We start from the raw sequence: 22,825 nt of genomic DNA on the forward strand, positions 1-22,825 counted from the left end.
ATCTGGTAATTAAAAAGCGTAGATCGTACTCTTAAGTTGAGTCATTAGGGAAGGATTAGTTCGGTCCGGAATTTTAGGAATTATGGCTGTGACTGTTACAAGATAATGCATGGAATGGAGAAAGTAAAGAAAGAGGTACTTTTCTCCCTTTCTCACAATACAAGAACTCGTGGACATTCGATGAAATTGCTGAGCAGTCAGGTTAAAACGGATGGGCCATTGGCCTGATCCAAGATGGCTTCTTTTATGTTCTTATGTTCTTACTATCTATTGCCATGTTCGTATACTGTATTATATTATTTTGTATGCTGGTCTTATGACTGTTTTAATAAACTTTGACTTCTCTCTCTCTCGGCGGCAGGCACGACAACCCGCTGTTCGATTTCATCGAAAGCTGCCTCCGGAACAAACACGAGATGGTGATTTACGAGGCGGCGTCTGCGATCATCCATCTCCCGAACTGCACGGCCAGGGAACTGGCGCCGGCCGTCTCTGGTGAGCAGGGGAGAAGCAGCTGTGGAGCAGGGCCTGGAGAACACTTAAGCGCAGGGGGCTTCCAGATGTAGCTTCAGGGGATAGTCTGTGGCAGAAGAGCTGGATTCGACTCCAGTAGTGCCTTAGAGGCCATCCAGTTTTTGAGAGTCCTGCCAGCACCAGGTGTCTGTGTCCCCGTGAATCTGCCTTGAGCCAGTTTGGGGGAGTGGTTAAGCGAGTGGACTCTTATCCGGGAGAACCAGGTTTGATTCCCCACTCCTCCACTTGCAGCTGCTGGAATGGCCTTGGGTCAGCCAGAGCTCTCTTATCTGGGAGAACCGGGTTTGATTCCCCACTCCTCCACTTGCAGCTGCTGGAATGGCCTTGGGTCAGCCAGAGCTCTCTTATCTGGGAGAACCGGGTTTGATTCCCCACTCCTCCACTTGCAGCTGCTGGAATGGCCTTGGGTCAGCCAGAGCTCTCTTATCTGGGAGAACCGGGTTTGATTCCCCACTCCTCCACTTGCAGCTGCTGGAATGGCCTTGGGTCAGCCAGAGCTCTCTTATCTGGGAGAACCGGGTTTGATTCCCCACTCCTCCACTTGCAGCTGCTGGAATGGCCTTGGGTCAGCCAGAGCTCTCTTATCTGGGAGAACCGGGTTTGATTCCCCACTCCTCCACTTGCAGCTGCTGGAATGGCCTTGGGTCAGCCAGAGCTCTCTTATCTGGGAGAACCGGGTTTGATTCCCCACTCCTCCACTTGCAGCTGCTGGAATGGCCTTGGGTCAGCCAGAGCTCTCTTATCTGGGAGAACTGGGTTTGATTCCCCCCTCCTCCACTTGCAGCTGCTGGAATGGCCTTGGGTCAGCCAGAGCTCTCTTATCTGGGAGAACTGGGTTTGATTCCCCCCTCCTCCACTTGCAGCTGCTGGAATGGCCTTGGGTCAGCCAGAGCTTTCTTATGTGGGAGAACTGGGTTTTCAGGTAGCTGGCTCAAGGTTGACTCAGCCTTCCATCCTTCCGAGGTGGGTAAAATGAGTGCCCAGCTTGCTGGGGGGAAAGTGTAAAAAACTGGGGAAGGCAAGGGCAAACCACCCCGTTAAAAAGTCTGCCATGAAAACGTTGAAAGCAACGTCACGGAAACGACTGGCGCTTGCACAGGGGACCTTTCCTTTCCTTTCCGACACCTATTTTTAAGCAGTTTCCGCAAGTCTCGTTAGGGCCGGCAGCACTGCTAATCCGCCAGGCAAATCCACACCGCTTCAGGGTAAATAAAGTCTTTGACCTCGTTGGGCGCTCACTGAGACGTGTTCTCCTCGCTTGCTTTCTTTCCAGTGCTCCAGCTCTTCTGCAGTTCCCCCAAGCCCGTGTTGAGGTACGCAGCGGTGCGGACTCTGAACAAGGTGAGCGTCCCTGGAGCGCGATGTGTAGGTTGCGGTTTTTGGGAGCCGGCCCTGAGCAATGCAGTTCTGCTTCGACACCTCCTGTCCTAAGCTTCATCAGTCGTCGTTTCAAGTCTTCGCTACTTTCTTGTCTGTACTTGGGAAATCCTGGAGATGTCTAGAGCTGCGGATTCCCTCGCCTTGCCCGCCTTGCTCTTGGGTGCTCCTTGCAAAGCTCTCGCTCCTTGCAAAGAGATCGGGGAGGGACGGTGGCTCAGTGGTAGAGCCTCTGCTTGGTAAGCAGAAGGTCCCAGGTTCAATCCCCGGCATCTCCAACTCAAAAGGGTCCAGTCTAGTCCAGCTTGAGACCCTAGAGAGCCACTGCCAGTCTGTGTAGCCAATGCTGACCTTGATGGACTGAGGGTCTGATTCAGTAGAAGGCAGCTTCATATGTCAGGGGAGGGACGGTGGCTCAGTGGTAGAGCATCTGCTCGGTAAGCGGAAGGTCCCAGATTCAGTCCCTGGCATCTCCAACTAAAAAAGAGGCATGAAAAACCTCAGCTTGAGACCCTGGAGAGCCGCTGCCAGTCTGAGTAGACAATACTGACTTCGATGGATTAAGGGTCTGATAAGGCAGCTTCATATGTTCATCAGTAGGGTTGGCCTTGGGGCAGTGAGCCTTTGGGTACCCAGCATCCTGGAGCCCACCCTGGGCAGCGCCATGTACTTTTCTCCCTTTCTCACAAGACGAGAACTCGTGGGCACTCAATGAAATTGTTGAACAGTCGGGTTAGAACGGATAAAAGGAAGTCCTTCACCCAAAGGTTGATTAACAGGTGGAATTCACTGCCACAGGAGATGGAGGCGGCTACAAGCATAGACAGCTTCAAGAGGGGATTGGATAAACATCTGGAGCAGAGGTCCCTCAGTGGCTATTAGCCACAGTGTATTGTTGGAATTCTCTGTCTGGGGCAGTGATGCTCTGTATTTTTGGTGCTTGGGAGGGGCACAGTGGGTGGGCTTCTAGCCCCACTGGTGGACCTCCTGATGGCACCTGGGTTTTTTGGTCACTGTGACGCAGAGTGTTGGACTGGAGGGGCTATTGGCCTGATCCAACATGGCTTCTCTTCTGTTCTTATGTTCTTAGTGGCCGTTAGCCATAGTGTATTGTTGGAACTCTGTCTGGGGCAAGTGATGCTCCATATTCTTGGTTCTCGGGGAGGAGCACAGTGGGAGGGCTTCTAGTGTCCTGGCCCCTCTGATGGACCTCCTGATGGCACCTGAGTTTTTTGGCCACTGTGTGACACAGAGCGTTGGACTGGATGGCCCACTGGCCTTATCTCTTATGTTTCTAGTGGCTATTAGCCACAGCGTATTGTTGGAACTCTCTGACTGGGGCAGTGATGCTCTGTATTCTTGGTGCTTGGGGGGGCACAATGGGAGGGCTTCTAGTGTACTTGCCCCACTGATGGACCCACTGATGGCAGCTGGTTTTTTTGGGCCACTGTGTGACACACAGTGTTGGACTGGATGGGCATTTGGCCTGATCCAACATGGCCTCTCTTATGTTCTTATGTGACACAGAGGGCCATTGGCCTGATCCAGCGTGGCTTCTCTTATGTTCTTATGTGACACAGAGTGTTGGACTGGATGGGCCATTGGCCTGATCCAGTATGGCTTCTCTTATGTTCTTCTGTGACACAGAGTGTTGGACTGGATGGGCCATTGGCCTGATCCAGTATGGCTTCTCTTATGTTCTTCTGTGACACAAAGTGTTGGACTGGATGGGCCATTGGCCTGGTCCAATGTGGCTTCTCTTATGTTCTTATGTGACACAGTGTGTTGGACTGGATGGGCCATTGGCCTGATCCAACATGGCTTCTCTTATGTTCTTCTGTGACACATAGTGTTGGACTGGAAGGGCCATTGGCCTGATCCAGTATGGCTTCTCTTATGTTCTTCTGTGACACAGAGTGTTGGAGTGGAGGGGCCATTGGCCTGATCCAGCAGAGCTTCTATTATGTTCTTATGTGACACAAAGTGTTGGACTGGATGGGCCATTGGCCTGGTCCAACGTGGCTTCTCTCTACTGGGATTTTGGAGCCTGACATTTGGCTTCCCCTGCCAGGTTCTTCCGTTTCTGATTGCCCTCTGGGGTTGATCCTCTCAGGTGGCCATGAAGCACCCCTCTGCCGTGACGGCCTGCAACCTGGACCTGGAGAACTTGATCACTGACTCGAACCGCAGCATAGCGACCCTGGCCATCACCACTCTCCTGAAGACGGGCAGCGAGAGCAGCGTGGACCGGCTGATGAAGCAGATCTCCTCCTTCGTGTCCGAGATATCAGATGAGTTCAAGGTCAGCCGATGCAGCTTCTCGGGGTTTTCTCCCTTTTGTACCGTCGGGTAAGGGGCACATCCAACTGCATAGCCTTTGTCTGCCTAAAGGGGGAGCAGCAGGGCTTTTTTGGTAGAAGTGACTCCTTTGCATATTAGGGAAGATGTTGGGGACTCCCTATGGGTTCAGAATGGGATTTTGGCACTGGGATAAGGAAACTGTCACGCTGTATAAATGTGTTTTCTGTGGAGGAGCCTTCAGTCTCGTGCGCCGTCATCTTTTGTCCGAAGTGGTGCAGTCCTGGCACAGAGCGATTCCCCCCTGCCCGTGAGATGGACCAGGCTGACAAGATCCTCCTTTAAAAGAAACATTACACCTTACGGGATACATCTTTCTGTTGGCAATTTTTTTTTAACAATTTTTTTTTATTTTGTATTATAGCTCATGTCGTTTCTCCATCATACATTCCGGCAATATCTTGCATTCGTTTACAGATCCATCGGTTACCTCCCCTCTCCCTCCCAAATTGACCATAATAGAAGTCATTTATATTTGCAACCACATACACACCCTTTGGAGCCTGAGCCTGAGTACTTCTTCACCCAAAGGGTGATTAACGTGGAATTCACTGCCACAGGAGGTGGTGGTGGCTACAAGCATAGCCAGCTTTAAGAGGGGATTGGATAAAAATATGGAGCAGAGGTCCATCAGTAGCTATTAGCCACAGTGTGTGTGTGTATATATATATATACACAAACAAACACACACACACACACACATATATATATATCCACTCTCTCTATATATATATCTATGCGCTATCTATCTATCTATCTATCTATCTATCTATCTATCTATCTATCTATCTATCTATCTATCTATCTATCTATCTATCTATCATCTATCTATCCATCCATCACACAGGTATATATATGGCCACTGTGTGACACAGAGTGTTGGACTGGATGGGCCATTGGCCTGATCCAACATGGCTTCTCTTATGTTCTTCTGTGACACAGAGTGTTAGACTGGATGGGCCACTGGCCTGATCCAACATGGCTTCTCTTATGTTCTTCTGTGACACAGAGTGTTAGACTGGATGGGCCACTGGCCTGATCCAACATGGCTTCTCTTATGTTCTTATGTGACACAGAGTGTTAGACTGGATGGGCCACTGGCCTGATCCAACACGGCTTCTCTTATGTTCTTATGTGACACAGAGTGTTGGACTGGATGGGCCATTGGCCTGATCCAACATGGCTTCTCTTATGTTCTTCTGTGACACCGTGTTGGACTAGATGGGCCATTGGCCTGATCCAACATGGCTTCTCCTACGTTCTTCTGTGACACCGTGTTGGACTGGATGGGCCATTGGCCTGATCCAACATGGCTTCTCTTATGTTCTTCTGTGACACAGAGTGTTGGACTGGAGGGGCCATTGTCCTGATCCATCATGGCTTCTCTTATGTTTTTATTTCATTATTGGCCCCTCCTGTTTTTACCCATTTAATATATTTATACCACCGTTGCTTGATTTCTTCACTCTTGTCCTCTGCTTGCTTTCCTTGTTTTAGTATTGATAATATATCAGACTGAATCCATTTGTATAAATAGGAAAAGGAAAAGAAAAGGTCCCCTGTGCAAGCACCAGTCATTTCCGACTCTGGGGTGACGTTCCTTTCACAACCTTTTCACGGCAGACTTTTTACGGGGTGGTTTGCCCTTGCCTTCCCCAGTCATCTGCGTTTTCCCCCCAGCAAGCTGGGGACTCATTTTACCGACCTCTGAAGAATGGAAGGCTGAGTCAACCTCGGGCTGGCTACCTGAACCAACTTTCGCTGGGATAGAACTCAGGTCGTGAGCAGAGAGTTCAGATCACAGTACTGCAGTGCTTCTGCTTTACTGCTCTGCGCAACAGGGCCGCTTTGTATAAATAACCGTTTGCAAATTGTGCGGTTGTGTTGGGACAGCACCAACCCCGCGGAGTGTCTGGAAGGAGGAAGCACACCTTTTTGGGTTTTCCTTCCTCCTGCATCATCCATTCTTCCATGAGCTACTCCAAAGAAGGACAGGGAAGAGAAACCACGGGTGCGTCTCTCTCTTTCACGGTGTTCTTGCCAGGCTTTTTCTTTTTTCTTTTGTCACAACAAAGAAAAAAAACTCTCCGCGTACAACACAATTCTGACTTGTTATGAATAATAGGTGTCAAAATACAAAAAGAGGGTCAAAGGTACGCAGCATCTCAGTCCAAAGTTAAAACCTCAAAAGTAGGAGAGCCAGTTTGGTGTAGGAGAGCCAGTTTGGTGTAGTGATTAAGTGTGTGGACTCTTATCTGGGAGAACCGGGTTGATTCCCCACTCCTCCACTTGCAGCTGCTGGAATGGCCTCGGGTCAGCCAGAGCTCTCTTATCTGGGAGAATCCGGTTTGATTCCCCACTCCTCCACTTGCACCTGCTGGCATGGCCTTGGGTCAGCCAGAGCTCTCTTATCTGGGAGAACCGGGTTTGATTCCCCATACCTCCACTTGCAGCTGCTGGCATGGCCTTGGGTCAGCCATAGCTCTGGCAGAGGTTGTCCTTGAAAGGGCAGCTGCTGTGAGAGCCCTTTCCAGCCCCACCCAACTCACAGGGTGTCTGTTGTGGGGGAGGAAGGTAAAGGAGATTGTGAGCCGCTCTGAGACTCTTCGGAGTGGAGGGCGGGATATAAATCCAATATCTTCTTCTCTTCTTCTTCTTCTTCTTCCACAGTGCTGCTTCTTGCCCTTATGTCGCTCAAAGCCGCTATATTATATAGGCCCAACGGAGAACTGGTCCGCTTTGCAAGCCGTTTTGGATCTCTAATCCTTCTTCTAGGGACCAATCTTGTATATCATGTGCAGTTTTCTAGGTCCGGTAGTGCCAAAACATTCAGTCATCAACCATGTCGGTCCAGAATTCCTAGCTTTCTGAAATTTCACGCATAAGAGTGGGAACGCCGTAGTTAACGCATTCCTTGTCAGCAAAGCGGGCATGCCTAGTGCAGGGCCTACTTCGGTTCAGTTTGCTTCATTGTGGTCCGTGACCAAATGCACAGGACGATGCAGGCGAACAACAACCGCAGAAAAATTGTAAAAATCAAGATGGACCTAAATAGGTAAAACAGAAGACATATAAGATATAAATGTGAAAATAAAATATTGGACATTAGTATGAATAATGAGATATGACAAATAATATGGTACTGTGGAACATCTTCTAACTTATTAGATATAGTACATATGATAAAAAATTTAAAGATTATACAGCTCCAGAAAAATATTAACTCGGATACACTGGTTAAAATTACAAGCTCTTACCTCGGCATTGGCTTGTGAGAACCAGAGAGTGCAATTTAATTGCATGGGCCTACTGTGAGCGCTTGGAGGAGTGGCTGCATCAGGGGGTGTGGCCTAATATGCAAAGGAGCTCCTGCTAGAATTCCACCTCTGCTCTTCCCTGCTTTTAAGCAGGGGTGGAATTCTAGCAGGAGCTCCTTTGCGTATTAGGCCACACACCCCTGATGGAGCCAATCCTCCAAGACCTTACAGGGCTCTTAGTACGGGCCTACTGTAAGATCTAAGGGGATTGGCTCCATCAGGGAGGTGTGGCCTAATATGCAAAGGCAGGGTGGAATTCTAGAAGGTGCTCCTTTGCATATTAGGCCACACACACCCCAATGTAACCAATCCTCCCAAGAGCTCACAAGGCTATTTTTTGTAAGCTCTTGGAGGACTGGCTACATCAGGGGTGTGGCCTAATATTCAAAGGAGCTCCTGCTAGAATCCCACCCCTACTCTTCCCTGTTTTTAAGCAGGGGTGGGATTCTAGCAGGAGCTCCTTTGCATATTAGGCCACACACCCCTGATGGAGCCAATCCTCCAAGAGCTTACAGGGCTCTTAGTACAGGGCCTACTGTAAGATTTAAGGAGATTGGCTACATCAGGGAGGTGTGGCCTAATATGCAAAGGCAGGGGTGGGATTCTAGCAGGAGCTTCTTTGCATATTAGGCCACACACCCCTGATGGAGCCAATCCTCCAAGAGCTTACAGGGCTCTTAGTACAGGGCCTACTGTAAGATCTAAGGCTACATCAGGGAGGTGTGGCCTAATATGCAAAGGAAGAGGTGGGATTCTAGCAGGAGCTCCTTTGCACATTAGGCCACACACCCTGATGTAACCAATCCTCCCAAGAGCTCACAAGGCTCTTTTTGGTAAGCTCTTGGAGGACCAGCTGCATCAGGGGTGTGTGGCCTAATATGCAAAGGAGGTCCTGCTAGAATTCCTTACAGGGCTCTTCGTACAGGGCCTACTGGAAGCTCCAGGAGGATTGGCTGCATCAGCGGGGTGTGGCCTAATAGGCAAAGGAGGTCCTGCTAGAATTCCTTACAGGGCTCTTCGTACAGGGCCTGCTGCGAGCTCCAGGAGGATTGGCTACATCAGGGGGTGTGGCCTAATATGCAAAGGAGGTCCTGCTAGAATTCCTTACAGGGCTCTTCGTACAGGGCCTACTGAGAGCTCCAGGAGGATTGGCTGCATCAGGGGTGTGTGGCCTAATAGGCAAAGGAGGTCCTGCTAGAATTCCTTACAGGGCTCTTTGTACAGGGCCTACTGAGAGCTCCAGGAGGACTGGCTACATCAGGGAGGTGTGGCCTAATATACAAAGGAGTCCCTGCTACAAAAAAAAAAGGCCCCGGTGTTCTGTATACAGGCTGCAGCTGGAGGGGCTCACCTGTGAAGCTTTTCCCCAGGTCTTCCACGCTCACAGGGGTGTATTTCTCTGCCCTTGCAGGTGGTGGTGGTCCAGGCCATCAGCGCGCTCTGCCAGAAGTACCCGCGCAAACACATAGTGATGATGACCTTCCTCTCCAACATGCTCAGGGACGACGTAAGTTTGCTTGCCAGCTGCAGTGGCTTTTGACAGCGGATGAGGTGACCGGAGACCTTTGGGATGCATCGTTGAAGGGAGGTCAAGCATAGGGCAAGGAGCCCAGGGGCACCTTTCAGACCAACAGTTTTATTGAAGGTGTGGAGAAGCACCATTTTAGGCCTGGATTTCTCTAGGAGTTGGCTGGAGGAGTCTCTCATACTGGAGGCAGCCTTTGGGGCCTAGTCCCTTCCTCCTCCCTCCTCCCCTCCTGTCTGGAAACAGCAATTCTGAGGAGGCCTCCTAGAGAGACAGGAAGTCTTTCAGGCTGGTCTCCCAGAAGGCTGCAGGAGGGCAGACCAGTTCCTGGGCGGGAGCTGGGTTATATATTAAGAGATTTTTGGCGGCAAACCATCAGTTTTGACCCAGGGGCCCTTCCAGCAGCTGCAAGTGGAGGAGTGGGGAACCAAACCCGGTTCTCCCAGATAAGAGTCTGCGCACTTCACCACTACACCAAACTGGCTCTTAAAAGACTTCCACCCTGTGAGGTGGGTGGGGCTGGAGAGGGTTCTCACAGCAGCAGCCCTTTCAAAGACAACTCTGCCAGAGCTATGGCTGACCCAAGGCCCTTCCAGCAGCTGCAGGCAGAGGAGTGGGGAACCCAACCCGGTTCTCCCAGATAAGAGTCGGCGCGCTTCACCACTGCACTAGACTGGCTCTAAGACAAGCTAAGGCAAAAATGTGTGAGCCGGAGGCTAAAAAACTGTTGAGCTAGCTCCTGCTAACTCGGCTCGGAGGGAACTCCACTCCCACCGTACTTTTTAAATTACTTTCTCCTCGGTGGACGCAGGAGCACGATGAAGATTTCCCTCTGTCTGCTTGACTTGTTTTTTTGCAAGTTTAGAGGGAGGCAGTGAGTGTGGAGGCGGAGGCCAGGCTGCAAGCTGAGTGTCCTGTGCCATCCTCCCCCCCCAGGGCGGCTTTGAGTACAAGCGCGCCATCGTGGACTGCATCATCAGCATCATCGAGGAGAACCCGGAGAGCAAGGAGTCAGGCCTGGCGCACCTCTGCGAGTTCATCGAGGACTGCGAGCACACGGTGCTGGCCACCAAGATCCTCCACCTGCTCGGCAAGGAGGGGCCCCGGACCCCCGCGCCCTCCAAGTACATCCGCTTCGTCTTCAACAGGGTAGTGCTGGAGAACGAGGCCGTGAGGGCGGGTGAGTCGGGACCTCCCCACTCCGTGGCCGCCGAGTTTGCAGAAAAGGGAGGCAAAGGGAGAGGGCTGCTGCTGTTGCTGGGGCTGCGGGGCTTTGAATCAAACCGTGAAGGTTGAGTGGGGGGGGGGGGCAGACTGCGGCTCAGGAGCCACCTGGGTCTCTTTCACACATATTGAGTGGCTCCCGAAGCTCCCACTGCCCTGTCAGTCAGCTCAGAGAAGGCATTGGTCTCTTTCAATCACTTTGCCAAGCAAGCCAGCCAGCGGATTGGAGAATGTATTGCAAGTTAAAGTTGGTTTCTTTCCACCTCTCCCCATCTGGTTTTCCTCCCTCCCTCCTTCCTTCCTTCCGTCCCTCCCTTCCTGCTTTCCTCCTCCCCCTCCTTCCCTCCCTCCCTTCCTCCTTTCCTCCCTCCCCCTCCCTTCTCTCCTTTACTCCCTCCCTTCCTGCCTCCCTCCCTTCCTGACTTCCTTCCTTCCTGCCTCCCTCCCTCCTTCCCTTCCTGCCTCCCCCTCCCTTCCTGCCTCACCCCCTCCCTTCCTCCCCCTCCTTTCCTCCCTCCCTCCCTCCCTCCCTCCCTCCCTCCCTTCCTTCCTTCCTTCCTTCCTTCCTTCCTTCCTTCCTTCCTTCCTTCCTTCCTTCCTTTCCTTCTTCCTTCCTTCCTTCCTTCCTTCCTTCCTTCCTTCCTTCCTTCCTTCCTTCCTTCCTTCCTTTCTTCCTCCCTCCCTCCCTCCCTCCCTCAAAAAATCTGATGTCACTGTCTTGCAGCTCTCAAACGTCTTATGTTCGTTCCCTGCGGCTCTTAACGTTAAGCAAATTTGGCCGCCCAAAACCAGAAGAGCTCTCCTGGGGCGGGGGTGAGGAGCAGTTTTGGAAGAATCTCTTCTGCTTGCCTCTGGCTACAGACTCCCTTTCCTCTTTCAGCGGCCGTGAGCGCCCTGGCCAAGTTTGGGGCCCAGAATGAGAGCCTCCTTCCCAGCGTCCTGGTACTCCTGCAAAGGTGAGACTGATGCTCGGCCAAGCCCTCCTTTTCTTTTTGGGTTGGGATTTACAGAAGGGTCTGGGAATGTAACCCAGAAGCCATCTATGGGAACGTTTTTCTCTTCTTGGCGTTCGGGGGCTGAGCAGATTTCATGAGAACACGGCAGGCTTGAGGCCAGCTTTCATTCACCTTATCTTTAAAGCTGGCGATTGAATTGAATCTGGCAGCTTTAAAGACACCAGCGGAAAGGGCTGCCGTATCATGCACGAAACAAAGTGTATCCATAGGTAGCCGTTTGTAAACCAATAAACCAGGAAGGGAAAACTTCTAGCCGAAGGTAAACAATTGTGGGAAACCATTGTGTGTGGGAGAGAGCAGCTGCATATAGGCATCGCAGCAAACCAGTTCATTTTTGACAGACCCACAGTTGTCTATTTTGGCCCACTTGCATGGTCTTTGTCCCCTTCAAAAGAACGTAAGAGAAGCCATGTGGATCAGACCAGTGGCCCACCCATTCCAACGTTCTGTCATACAGTGGCCAAAACCCAGGTGCCATCAGGAGGTCCACCAGCAGGGCCAGAATTCCAGAAGCCCCTCGCACCGTGGCCCCCCCAAGCACTAAGAAAACAGCATCACTGCCCCAGACGGAGTATTCCATCTGTACCTTGTGGCTAATAGCCACTCCTGGATCTCTGCTATTTTCTCCAATCCCTTCCTGAAGTTGTCTCTGCTTGTAGCGACCACTGCTCCTGCAGCAGTGAATTCCATGTGTTCATGCTTTTTTGGGTGAAGACATCCTTCCTTTGATCTGTTCCTTCCTGCATAGAGTGTGACTGAAAGCATCCCATCTCACACAGTGGCCACTCAGTTCCTCTGGAGGGCTAACAATGGGGCACAGAGGCCAGGGCCTTCATAAGAACATCAGAAGAGCCCTGCTGAGTCAGACCAGGGAGGGACCATCTAGTCCAGCCTCTTGTCTTCCACAGTGGCCAACCAGTTCCTCTGGAGGGCCAACAACAGGGCAGAGATGCCGAGGCCTTCATAAGAACCTCAGAAGAGCCCTGCTGGATCAGACCAGTGAGGGCCCATCTAGTCCAGCCTCCTGTCTCACATGGTGGCCAACCAGTTCCTCTGAAGGGCCAACAACAGGGCAGAGAGGCCGAGGCCTTCATAAGAACCTCAGAAGAGCCCTGCTGGATCAGACCAGTGAGGGTCCATCTAGTCCAACCTCCTGCCTCACACAGAGGCCAGCCAGTTCCTCTGCAGGGCAAACAACAGGGCAGAGAGGCCGAGGCCTTCATAAGAACATCAGAAGAGCCCTGCTGGGTCAGACCAGTGAGGCTCCATCTAGTCCAGCCTCCTGTCCCCACACAGTGGCCAACCAGGGCACAGAGGCGGAGGGCCTTCATAAGAACAGAAGAGCCCTGCTGGGGCAGACCAGTGAGGGTCCATCTAATCCAGCATTCTGCCTCACAACACTTGCTCCGGAGGGCCAGCAAGAGGGCATGGAGGCCAAAGCCTTCCCCTGACGTTGTCTCCTGGCTCTAGGATTCAGAGATTGACTGCCTCTGAATGTGGAGGCTCTCTTCCAACACCACGATCAGTAGACAGACTTATCCTCCATGCATCGGCCTCATCCCCTGTCGAAAGACATCTATCCCCGTGGCCATCACTACGTTGTACTCTGGCAGCAAATTCTTCTTTCTCCCCTTCCTAACCGCTGCCCTTTCCTTTGCTGGGCAGGTGCATGATGGACAGTGACGACGAAGTCCGGGACCAGAGCCACCTTCTACCTGAATGTCCTGCAGCAGAGACAGCTGGCTTTGAACGCCGCCTACATCTTCAACGGTTGGTGTTGGGAGCCGTAAGCCATGCCAGTCAGCTGTTCCCGCCCCCCTCAGTCTGCATAGTGGTTTGCAGTATTAAAGTGCATGCTTTTAGCTTCTTCTGGAGAAGCCCCCTATCGCCTTAGTTCTCTCTGGAGCAGGGGTAGGGAACAGTGGCTCTCCAGATGTTTTTTACCTGCAATTCCCTCAGCCCCAGCCATTGGCCATGCTGGCTGGGGCTGATGGGAGTTGTAGGCAAAAAACATCTTGAGAGCCACTGTTCCCTACCCCTGCTCCGGAGGGGTCGGGGCCGTTTCACAAGCCAGTGTGGTGGTGAGAGTCAATTTGGTGTCATGGTGAAGCGTGCAGACTCTTTATCTGGGAGAATTGGGCTGGATTCCCCCCCCTCCTCCACATGCAGCTGCCAGAACGGCCTTTGGTCAGCCATAGCTCTCTTACCTGGGAGAACTGGGCTTGATCCCCCACTCCTCCACTTGCAGCTTCCAGAATGGCCTTGGGTCAGCCAGAGCTCTCTATCTGGGAGAACTGGGCTTGCTTCCCCACTCCTCCACTTGCAGCTTCCAGAATGGCCTTGGGTCAGCCAGAGCTCTCTTATCTGGGAGAACTGGGCTTAATTCCCCACTCCTCCATTTGCAGCTGCTGGAATGGCCTTGGGTCAGCCATAGCTCTTGTAGGAGTGGTCCTTGAAAAGGCAGCTTCTGGGAGAGCTCTCTCAGCCCCACCTACCTCACAGGGTGTCTGTTGTGGGGGAGGAAGAATAAAGGAGATTGTAAGCCGCTGTGAGACTCTGAGATTCAGAGTGAAGGGCGGGGGTATAAATCCAATATCACCATCGTCATCTTCTCTCTGGAACCCACTCCTACGTCTCCTCCCCCATCCCCCAGAAGCCACATCTGTAAGTTCCACGCAGTGGCCAGTCGAGTCTTGCCATACAGCCTCTGAGCTTGCCTGACGCAGTTTGATTCTTTCTGTTCTCAGGCCTAACGGTCTCCATCCCCGGGCTGGAAAAGGCCTTGCACCAGTACACCCTCGAGCCTTCCGAGAAGTCTTTCGACATGAAGTCCGTGCCACTGGCCACCGCCCAATTTTTGAGCAGAAAACAGGTAAAGGACCGAGTTTTATGACATCACGTTGTTTTGCCGGAGGGCCCTCTGCTCAGGTAAGCCCTCGGATGTGCTTTGAACCCCCCGGGTGGTGGTAATGGGGGCAGCTGCCTTGGTTGGACCGGTGGATCAAAGTCCGCCTCATCTGCTCTGGGAGCTGCTCCCCAGGGCCTCTGATGGAGGGCTATTGTTGTATTTATTTCTTCATTTACAAGATTATAATGCTGCTTTTTTGAGAGCCAGTTTGGTTTGAGAGCCAGTTTGGTGTAGTGGTTAAGTGTGCAGACTCTTAAGTTTAATTCATTTTATACCCCGCACTCCCCAGCAAGACAGGTTTATGTGGGAAACCGAGTTTGATTCCCCACTCCTCTGCTTGCAGCTGCTGGAATGGTCTTGGGTCAGCCAGAGCTCTCTTATCTGGGAGAACTGGGTTTGATTCCCCACTCCTCCACTTGCAGCTGCTGGAATGGCCTTGGGTCAGCCAGAGCTGTCTTATCTGGGAGAACCGGGTTTGATTTTCCCACTCCTCCACTTGCAGCTGCTGGAACGGCCTTTGGTCAGCCAGAGCTTTCTTATCTGGGAGAACGCGGTTTGATTCCCCACTCCTCCACTTGCAGCTGCTGGAATGGCCTTGGGTCAGCCAAAGCTGTCTTATCTGGGAGAACCGGGTGTGATTCCCCATTCCTCCACTTGTAGCTGCTGGGAATGGCCTTGGGGTCAGCCAGAGCTGTCTTATCTGGGAGAACCGGGTTTGATTCCGCACTCTTCCACTTGTAGCTGCTGGAATGGCCTTGGGTCAGCCATAGCTCTCGCAGGAGTTTTCCTTGAAAGGGTAGAGCTGTCTCAGCCCTGCCTACCTTACAGAGTGTCTGTTGTGGGGGAGAAAGATGAAGGAGGTTGTGAGCCGCTCTGAGATTCGGAGTGAAGGGCTGGAATAAATCCAATATCTATCTATCTCTATCGATCTATCTATTCTCTATCTATCCTCTGTCTATCCTCTGCTGTCGATCTATCGATCTGTCTATCCTCTATCGATCTGTCGATCTGTCTATTGATTTGTCTATCCTCTATCCTCTTATCTATTGTTCTATCTATCGATCTATCTACCCTCTGTCTACTCTCTATCGATCTGTCTATCCTCTGTCTATGCTCTGTCTACTCTCTGTCTACTCTCTATCGATCTGTCTATCCTCTGTCTATGCTCTGTCTACTCTCTGTCTACACTCTATCCTCTCTCTCTGTCATATATCTGGGAGAACCAGTTTGATTCCCCACTCCTCCACTTGCAGCTGCTAGCATGGCCTTGGGTTAGCCTGAGCTCTTGTAGGAGTTTTCCTTGAAAGGGGCAGCTTCTGTCAGAGCTCTCTCAGCCCCACCTACCTCACAGGGTGTCTGTTGTGGGGGAGGAAGGGAAAGGTGATTGTGAGCCACTCTGAGATTCAGAGGGAAGGACAGGGTATAAATCCAGTATCATCATATTCTTCTTACTACTAAATCAGATTATTTAAGGCAGCAAAAAAGGCAACTCTTTTTTTTGCTGTCAAGTCACAGCTATTATTTATAAATGTTAAATGTTTTTGAACACAAATGCAAACCAAACTAATAATAACCAGTTACATCAAAGGTAGGCAATAATAAAGCACACAGACCATAAACAAATCTATTACAATAAAGTCAATGCTAGTTAAGTAATATAGAAGACACAGTGAATCATGCAGAGTAACACACGACAGCAGAAAAAGGTGTAAAAGATAAGACGACCCTTAAGCTCTTGGGGTTGAACTTGAGCCAGTTACCCCTCTCTCTGAGCCTACCTCATAGGGTGGCTGTGATGATAAAACGGTGGTGGAGAAGAGAAGAGCAGGATGACCGTATGTCAGATGCGCAGTTTCTGGACTTCTTGATCAACCATTCAGTGCCCACATTTGCGCAAATGTGGAAACAAGACAAAAATACCAAAAATGTGGGAACTTTGAAAGGTTATGCATTTCAATAACTTTGAAAGTTATGCATTGGAGTGAAATGGACAAATTTACAAGAATCTTAAAAGAACACGATCTAGAGAAATACAAAATTGAATGGGGGAAGTTTCCAAAGTATATGAAAAACAATGGGACGTTAAAGGACATTTGGTGACCTTTGACAATGGTTAACTTTTAAAGATATTATATATGGATTACAGTGTGTAGAAAAAAAATTGGACTATAATCTTTTCGTTTCGTTGTGAACAAATAAGAAGGGCTATCATGAAGACGGACTATAATAATAGCTTTTGCTATTTTTTTCTTTTTTATTTTGTTTTTTTTTTATGAAGAAAGATTCTTTAATAGATAAGAGCTTATTACCTTATAACAAATTAAATAAAAATAGTAATAGGGAGGTGTTTATAAAGGGGGGTTAGCGCTGATGGGGGTCACCAAAAGGGGGGGTGGGGTGGAGAAAATGTGATATATGTGCAGTAACTTTTAATAACAAATGATAATAATAATAACTTTTTAGGTTATATCCCGCCCTCCCCACCGAGGCAGGCTCAGGGCGGCTCACAACACACTTAAATACGATATACAATAAAACCATAACACACAGTAATGACAATTAGATAAAACCATCATTTAAATCGACTTCTATTAAATTAACATTATGGTGCTATAACTCCAATCTTCTATGAAATCCAATGGCTAAAAACATCTTCAGCGAATCTATCTTGGCTCAAGATTAAGTGAAGGCCATTTTAAAGAGGAAGGTCTTTTCAGGCCCTGCGGGAATTGGTCCAAACACCACAGGGCCCGCACTTCCTCCGGGAGCTGGTTCCACAGTAGTGGAGAAGGTCCGTTCCCGAATAGTCTTCAATTTGGCCTCCTCCTTGGCCCAGGGATATTCAGCTGGTTCTTTCCAGCTGACCTCAGCACTCTCTGGGGTTCATGATAATATGCTACTATGATATATTACATCATAATAACATAATTTAATAATTTAATAATAATTTAATAATAATAATTTATTACATCATAATAAATTGTTTTAAACTGAAGAACTCAGCGCCCGCTTCTGCTTCTTTTCAGAGATCGCTCTGGTGGCCAGCAAGCCCGAGGAAAGTGGCTCCTTCGCGGCAGGACATATTCCAAGGTACGCTGGACCCCGGCGCTGTGTCTCGGCGGCTTTGGGAGCAGCTGGAGGTTCAGTGGCGCTGGGGTGGGAGGGGGCGGGACTTCCTGTGCCGGCCTCTAAGGTGACTTGAGCTCCGCCTCTTCCCATCTAGAGCACTGGCTGCCATCCCGGAATTCAAGAACTTGGGCGCCGCTCTTCAAATCATCTGAGCCCGTGCAGCTGACCGAGGCCGAGACGGAATACTTTGTCCGCTGCATCAAGCACGTCTTCTTGCATCACATCGTCTTCCAGGTAAAATGAGCACCGGGGTTTTTGCCAGAAATAAAGAGATACTGACCAAAATGACTCAAAATTGGTCTGCGCGACGTGGCCCACTAAGGCAGGGGGTGTCGTGCAGCCCGGGGGGCCGGATGAGGCCCCCAGAGCACTCCTATCGGGCCTGCAAGCAAGACTGCTTCCTTCTCCCTCTCTTTTGTTTCTTTCTGCATCACAGCTTGCTTTGCCAGGATTGCACAGAAGCTACAGAGCAAAGCCTCTATTTTCTCCATTGGCTGGGCCTCCTTTCTAAGGGGGGGTGGGTGGGAGAACTTGCTTTGATATTGACTAGAATATTACAAGAGTACTAATACTTTAAGCATGTTTTAAGGTTGTTGTTTTTTTAAAAAAAAAATCTTTAATTGTGTTAGTCGGTGTCCTTTATAAAGTTTATATGTCTACTAACTGGCATAACATTTATGACACATACGACCCAGCCCGACAAAGTCTCATCAAAGCATCACTGCCCCAGACATAGGAACATCAGAGAAGCCATGTTGGATCAGGGCCAGTGGCCCATCCAATCCAACACTCTGTGTCACAGAAGAACAGAAGAGAAGCCATGTTGGGTCAGGCCAGTGGCCCATCCAGTCCAAACACTCTGTGTCACATAAGAACATAAGAGAAGCCATTGTTGGATCAGGCCAGTGGCCCATCCAGTCCAACACTCTGTGTCACATAAGAAAAGCCATGTTGGCTCAGGCCATGTTGGATCAGGCCAGTGTTGGATCAGGCCATGTTGGATCAGGCAGTGGCCCATCCAGTCCAACACTCTGTGTCACATAAGAAAAGCCATGTTGGCTCAGGCCATGTTGGATCAGGCCAGTGTTGGATCAGGCCATGTTGGATCAGGCCAGTGGCCCATCCAGTCCAACACTATGTGTCACATAAGAAAAGCCATGTTGGCTCAGGCCATGTTGGATCAGGCCAGTGTTGGATCAGGCCATGTTGGATCAGGCCAGTGGCCCATCCAGTCCAACACTATGTGTCACATAAGAACATAAGAGAAGCCCTATTGGATCAGGCCAGTGGCCCATCCAGTCCAACACTCTGTGTCACATAAGAACATAAGAGAAGCCCTATTGGATCAGGCCAGTGGGCCCATCCAGTCCAACACTCTGTGTCACATAAGAAAAGCCATGTTGGCTCAGGCCATGTTGGATCAGGCCAGTGTTGGATCAGGCCATGTTGGATCAGGCCAGTGGCCCATCCAGTCCAACACTATGTGTCACATAAGAACATAAGAGAAGCCCTATTGGATCAGGCCAGTGGCCCATCCAGTCCAACACTCTGTGTCACATAAGAACATAAGAGAAGCCTCTATTGGATCAGGCCAGTGGCCCATCCAGTCCAACACTCTGTGTCACATAAGAACATAAGAGAAGCCCTGTTGGAGCAGGCCAATGGCCCATCCAGTCCAACACTCTGTGTCACATAAGAGAAGCCATGTTGGCTTAGGCCAGTGGCCCACCCAGTCCAACACTCTGTGTCACATAAGAACATAAGAGAAGCCATGTTGGATCATGCCAATGGCCCATCCAGTCCAACACTCTGTGTCACAGAAGAACATAAGAGAAGCCATGTTGGATCAGGCCAATGGCCCATCCAGTCCAACACTCTGTGTCACAGAAAAACATAAGAGAAGCCCTGTTGGATCAGGCCAATGGCCCATCCAGTCCAACACTCTGTGTCACATAAGAACATAAGAGAAGCCATGTTGGCTCAGGCCAATGGCCCCTCCAGTCCAGCACTCTGGGTCACATAAGAATATGAGAAGCCATGTAGGATCAGACCAATGGCCCCATCCAGTATAACACTCTGTGTCACATAAGAGAAGCCATGCTGGATCAGGCCAGTGGCCCATCCAGTCCAACACTCTGTGTCACATAAGAACATAAGAGAAGCCATGTTGTGTCAGGCCGATGGCCCATCCAGTCCAACACTCGATGTCACACAGTGGCCAAAAAAACCCAGGTGCCATCAGGATGTCCATCAGTGGGGCCAGGACCACTAGAAGCCCTCCCACTGTCCCCCCCCCCCCCCCAGAGCATCACTGCCTCAGACAGAGAGTTCCAACAATATGCTGTGACTAATAGCCACTGATGGACCTCTGCTCCATATAAGAAACATAAGAGAAGCCATGTAGGATTAGGCCAATGGCCATCCAGTCCAACACTCAGTGTCACACAGTGGCCAAAAAAACCCAGGTGCCATCAGGAGGTCCATCAGTGGGGCCAGGACGCTAGAACACCCCCCCCCCCCAAGCACCAGGAATACAGAGCATCACTTCCTCAGATACAGGGCTAAAAGCAACCAAGAACATAAGGGAAGTCATGTTGAATGATGAAGAGATGATATTGGATTTATATCCTATCCTACAATCCAAATTTCAGAGTCTCAGAGCGGCTCACAATCTTCTTTACCTTCTTCCCCCACAACAGACACCCTGTGAGCTGGGTGGGGGTTTAGAGGGCTCTCACAGCAACTGCCCTTTCAAGGACAACCTCCGCCAGAGCTCTGGCTGACTCAAGGCCATTTCAGCAGCTGCAAGTGGAGGAGTGGGGAATCAAACTTGGTTCTCCCAGATAAGAGTCCGCGCACTTCACAGCTGCGCCAAACTGACTAATGGCCCATCCAGTCTAACTCCCTCTGTCACTCAATGGCCCAAATGCAGGGGCCATCAGGAGGTCCACCAGTGGAGCCAGAACTCCAGAAATCTTTGCACTGTCCCACCCCACCCCAAGCACACCCCACTTTTGCTCCAGTACACAGCATCACTTCCCAAGGCAGAGTGTTCCCTCTATACCTTGTAGCTCATAGCCACTGATAAACTTCTGCTCCAGATGTTTATCCAGTCTCCTCTTGAATCTGTCCATGCTTGTAGCAACTGTCATTTCCTGCAGCGCTGAATCCCACTGTAAAGGACTCGTTGAATGACAAAGAACTTCCTTTTCTCTGTTCTGAGCCGACTGCTCCTTAATCTGCCGAAGTGCCCACCCGTTCTTACCTTGTGAGAAGGGAGAAAACGAACTTCTTTCTCTGTCTTCTTTATCCCATGCATAGTTTCGTAAACCTCTCTCCTGACATCTCTCAATCGTCGTTTCTCCAAGCTAAGCAGCCCCTAACACCTTTCGTTTTATTTTACTTTCACAAGTGGTGTAAGCTGCCCTCCCTGTGCCCTGGATCAAGAGTCCCATAATCTTGTTGAGCTCGTGGGCGCCTTTAGAATGCAGGCACAGCACGGAAGGGGCAGCCACAAAATGGCCGCCAGAGGAGGCGGAGCCAGCCACAAAAGGGCTGTTGTTGGAGGCGGAGGCGGCCACTAAATGGCTGCTGCAGCTTATCTTCAGTCACTCCTTGAAACTCCTTGCGCTGTGCCGGTTGCAACTAATCTTCTTAGAAATCTACACAGCCTGTCAGAAGCATTACTGGGCATATGCCCCACCTGCTTTCTAAAAACACTTGGGTGCCACGAAAGGTGTTGGTGGGTGCCATGGCATCCTCAGGCATCATGTTTGAGACTCCTGCCCTGGATAAAAGGCAGGACAGACACTTAAACAAGCAAGTAACCGGATGGCTGGCATTCTTTTTTTCCCCCTTCTCCCCCTTCCTTTTCAGTTCGATTGCACAAACACTCTCAACGACCAGCTGCTGGAACGGGTGACGGTGCAGATGGAGCCCTCAGAAGCCTACGACGTGCTGCGCTGCATCCCAGCCCCCAGCCTCTCCTACAACCAGCCGGGCATGTGCTACACCCTGATCCGCCTGCCCCTGGATGACCCTACGGCAGGTGAGGCAGCCAGCGCTCTCTCTGGGCTCTTCAGGATGTTCTTGTGTGTTACCTGCAGGGCTTTTTTTGCCGCAGGAACTCCTTTGCATATCATGCCACATACCCCAGGGCCGGAATTCTAGTAGAAGCTCCTTTACATATGAGGCCACACACCCAGGGTGGAATTCTAGTAGAAGCTCCTTTGCATATGAGGCCACACCCCCAGGGGCGGAACTCTAGCAGGAACTCCTTTGCATATTAGGCCACACACCCCAGGGCGGAATTCTAGCAGGAACTCCTTTGCATATTAGGCCACACACCCCAGGGTGGAATTCTAGTAGAAGCTCCTTTGCATATGAGGCCACACCCCCAGGGGCGGAATTCTAGCAGGAACTCCTTCGCATATTAGACCACACACCCCAGGGTGGAATTCTAATAGAAGCTCCTTTGCATATTAGGCCACACCCCAGGGGCGGAATTCTAGCAGGAACTCCTTTGCATTTTAGGCACACACCCCAGGTCGAATTCTAGTAGAAGCTCCTTTGCATATTAGGCCACACTTCCAGGGCGGAATTCTAGCAGGAACTCCTTTGCATATTTGGCTACACCCCAGGGGCAGAATTCTAGCAGGAACTCCTTTGCATATTAGGCCACACACCCCCTAGGGGTGGTATTCTAGCAAGAACTCCTTTGAATATTAGGCCCACACCCCCTGATGTAGCCAACCCTCGTAGAGTTTACAGGGCCTACTGTAAGCTCTTGGCGGATTGGCTACATCGGGCAGGTGTGTGGCCTAATACGCCAAGGAGTTCCTGCTATGAAAAAAATATGCCCTGGTTACCTGTAACATCTGAGATGCTATTACTAAACTTGAGAGTGGATCTCAAGATTTCTTACACTGTTCAGAATAACGATGTAGCTGTGCACAGCTAGGACAGTAATAGCCAGTAAATGGAAATCTGAAAAACAGCCTGTCATGATCCAGGGCCTAGTGAGGCCTGCAGGCCCCAGGGAAGCCTGCTTAGAGTTACTTTGCTTGGTCCTCACGCCCATTATTTGGCCTAAACTGAGGGAGGCCTGGAAGGGCTTGGGAGGAGACTCTGGGCCTTCTCAAGGGAGACCCTTAACCCAGAGTGGTGGCAGCAATTGGCAAGACCCCCCTGAGTCGTGACACGGCCCACCTTTAGAATTGTGGCACGCTAAAATGTGGAACTTACATATAATGGCAAGACTAACTGAAAAGTTAGAACCTATCAAATCTGACCAGACACAGTCTGATTTTTTTGGCTTTATGGTACCCAATTTTAGAATAGCTAAATCCAAAATCAGAAGTACCTAATATTGTTAATATTTTGTTTGTGGTAAAACTATAGCCCAAACTTTTAAATTTATGCGCCGTTAATTCTGTAC

General features: G+C 50.4%; 1 protein-coding gene across 1 annotated transcript in view; it reads left to right on the forward strand.

Annotated features, from left to right (window-relative positions):
* Positions 1-22,825, forward strand: part of LOC132575775 (coatomer subunit gamma-2) — a 58,351-nt gene that overhangs the window by 16,412 nt on the left and 19,114 nt on the right. Inside the window, exons 7-12 of the mRNA XM_060244466.1 lie at positions 362-495; positions 1,808-1,875; positions 4,025-4,213; positions 8,998-9,093; positions 10,048-10,291; positions 11,216-11,291. Of these exons, the coding sequence (XP_060100449.1) occupies positions 362-495; positions 1,808-1,875; positions 4,025-4,213; positions 8,998-9,093; positions 10,048-10,291; positions 11,216-11,291 (807 nt within the window). The remainder of the gene's footprint in view (positions 1-361; positions 496-1,807; positions 1,876-4,024; positions 4,214-8,997; positions 9,094-10,047; positions 10,292-11,215; positions 11,292-22,825) is intronic.

This window comes from Heteronotia binoei, chromosome 8 (genome assembly GCF_032191835.1).
Source record: "Heteronotia binoei isolate CCM8104 ecotype False Entrance Well chromosome 8, APGP_CSIRO_Hbin_v1, whole genome shotgun sequence".
NCBI classification, from domain to species: Eukaryota; Metazoa; Chordata; class Lepidosauria; order Squamata; family Gekkonidae; genus Heteronotia; species Heteronotia binoei.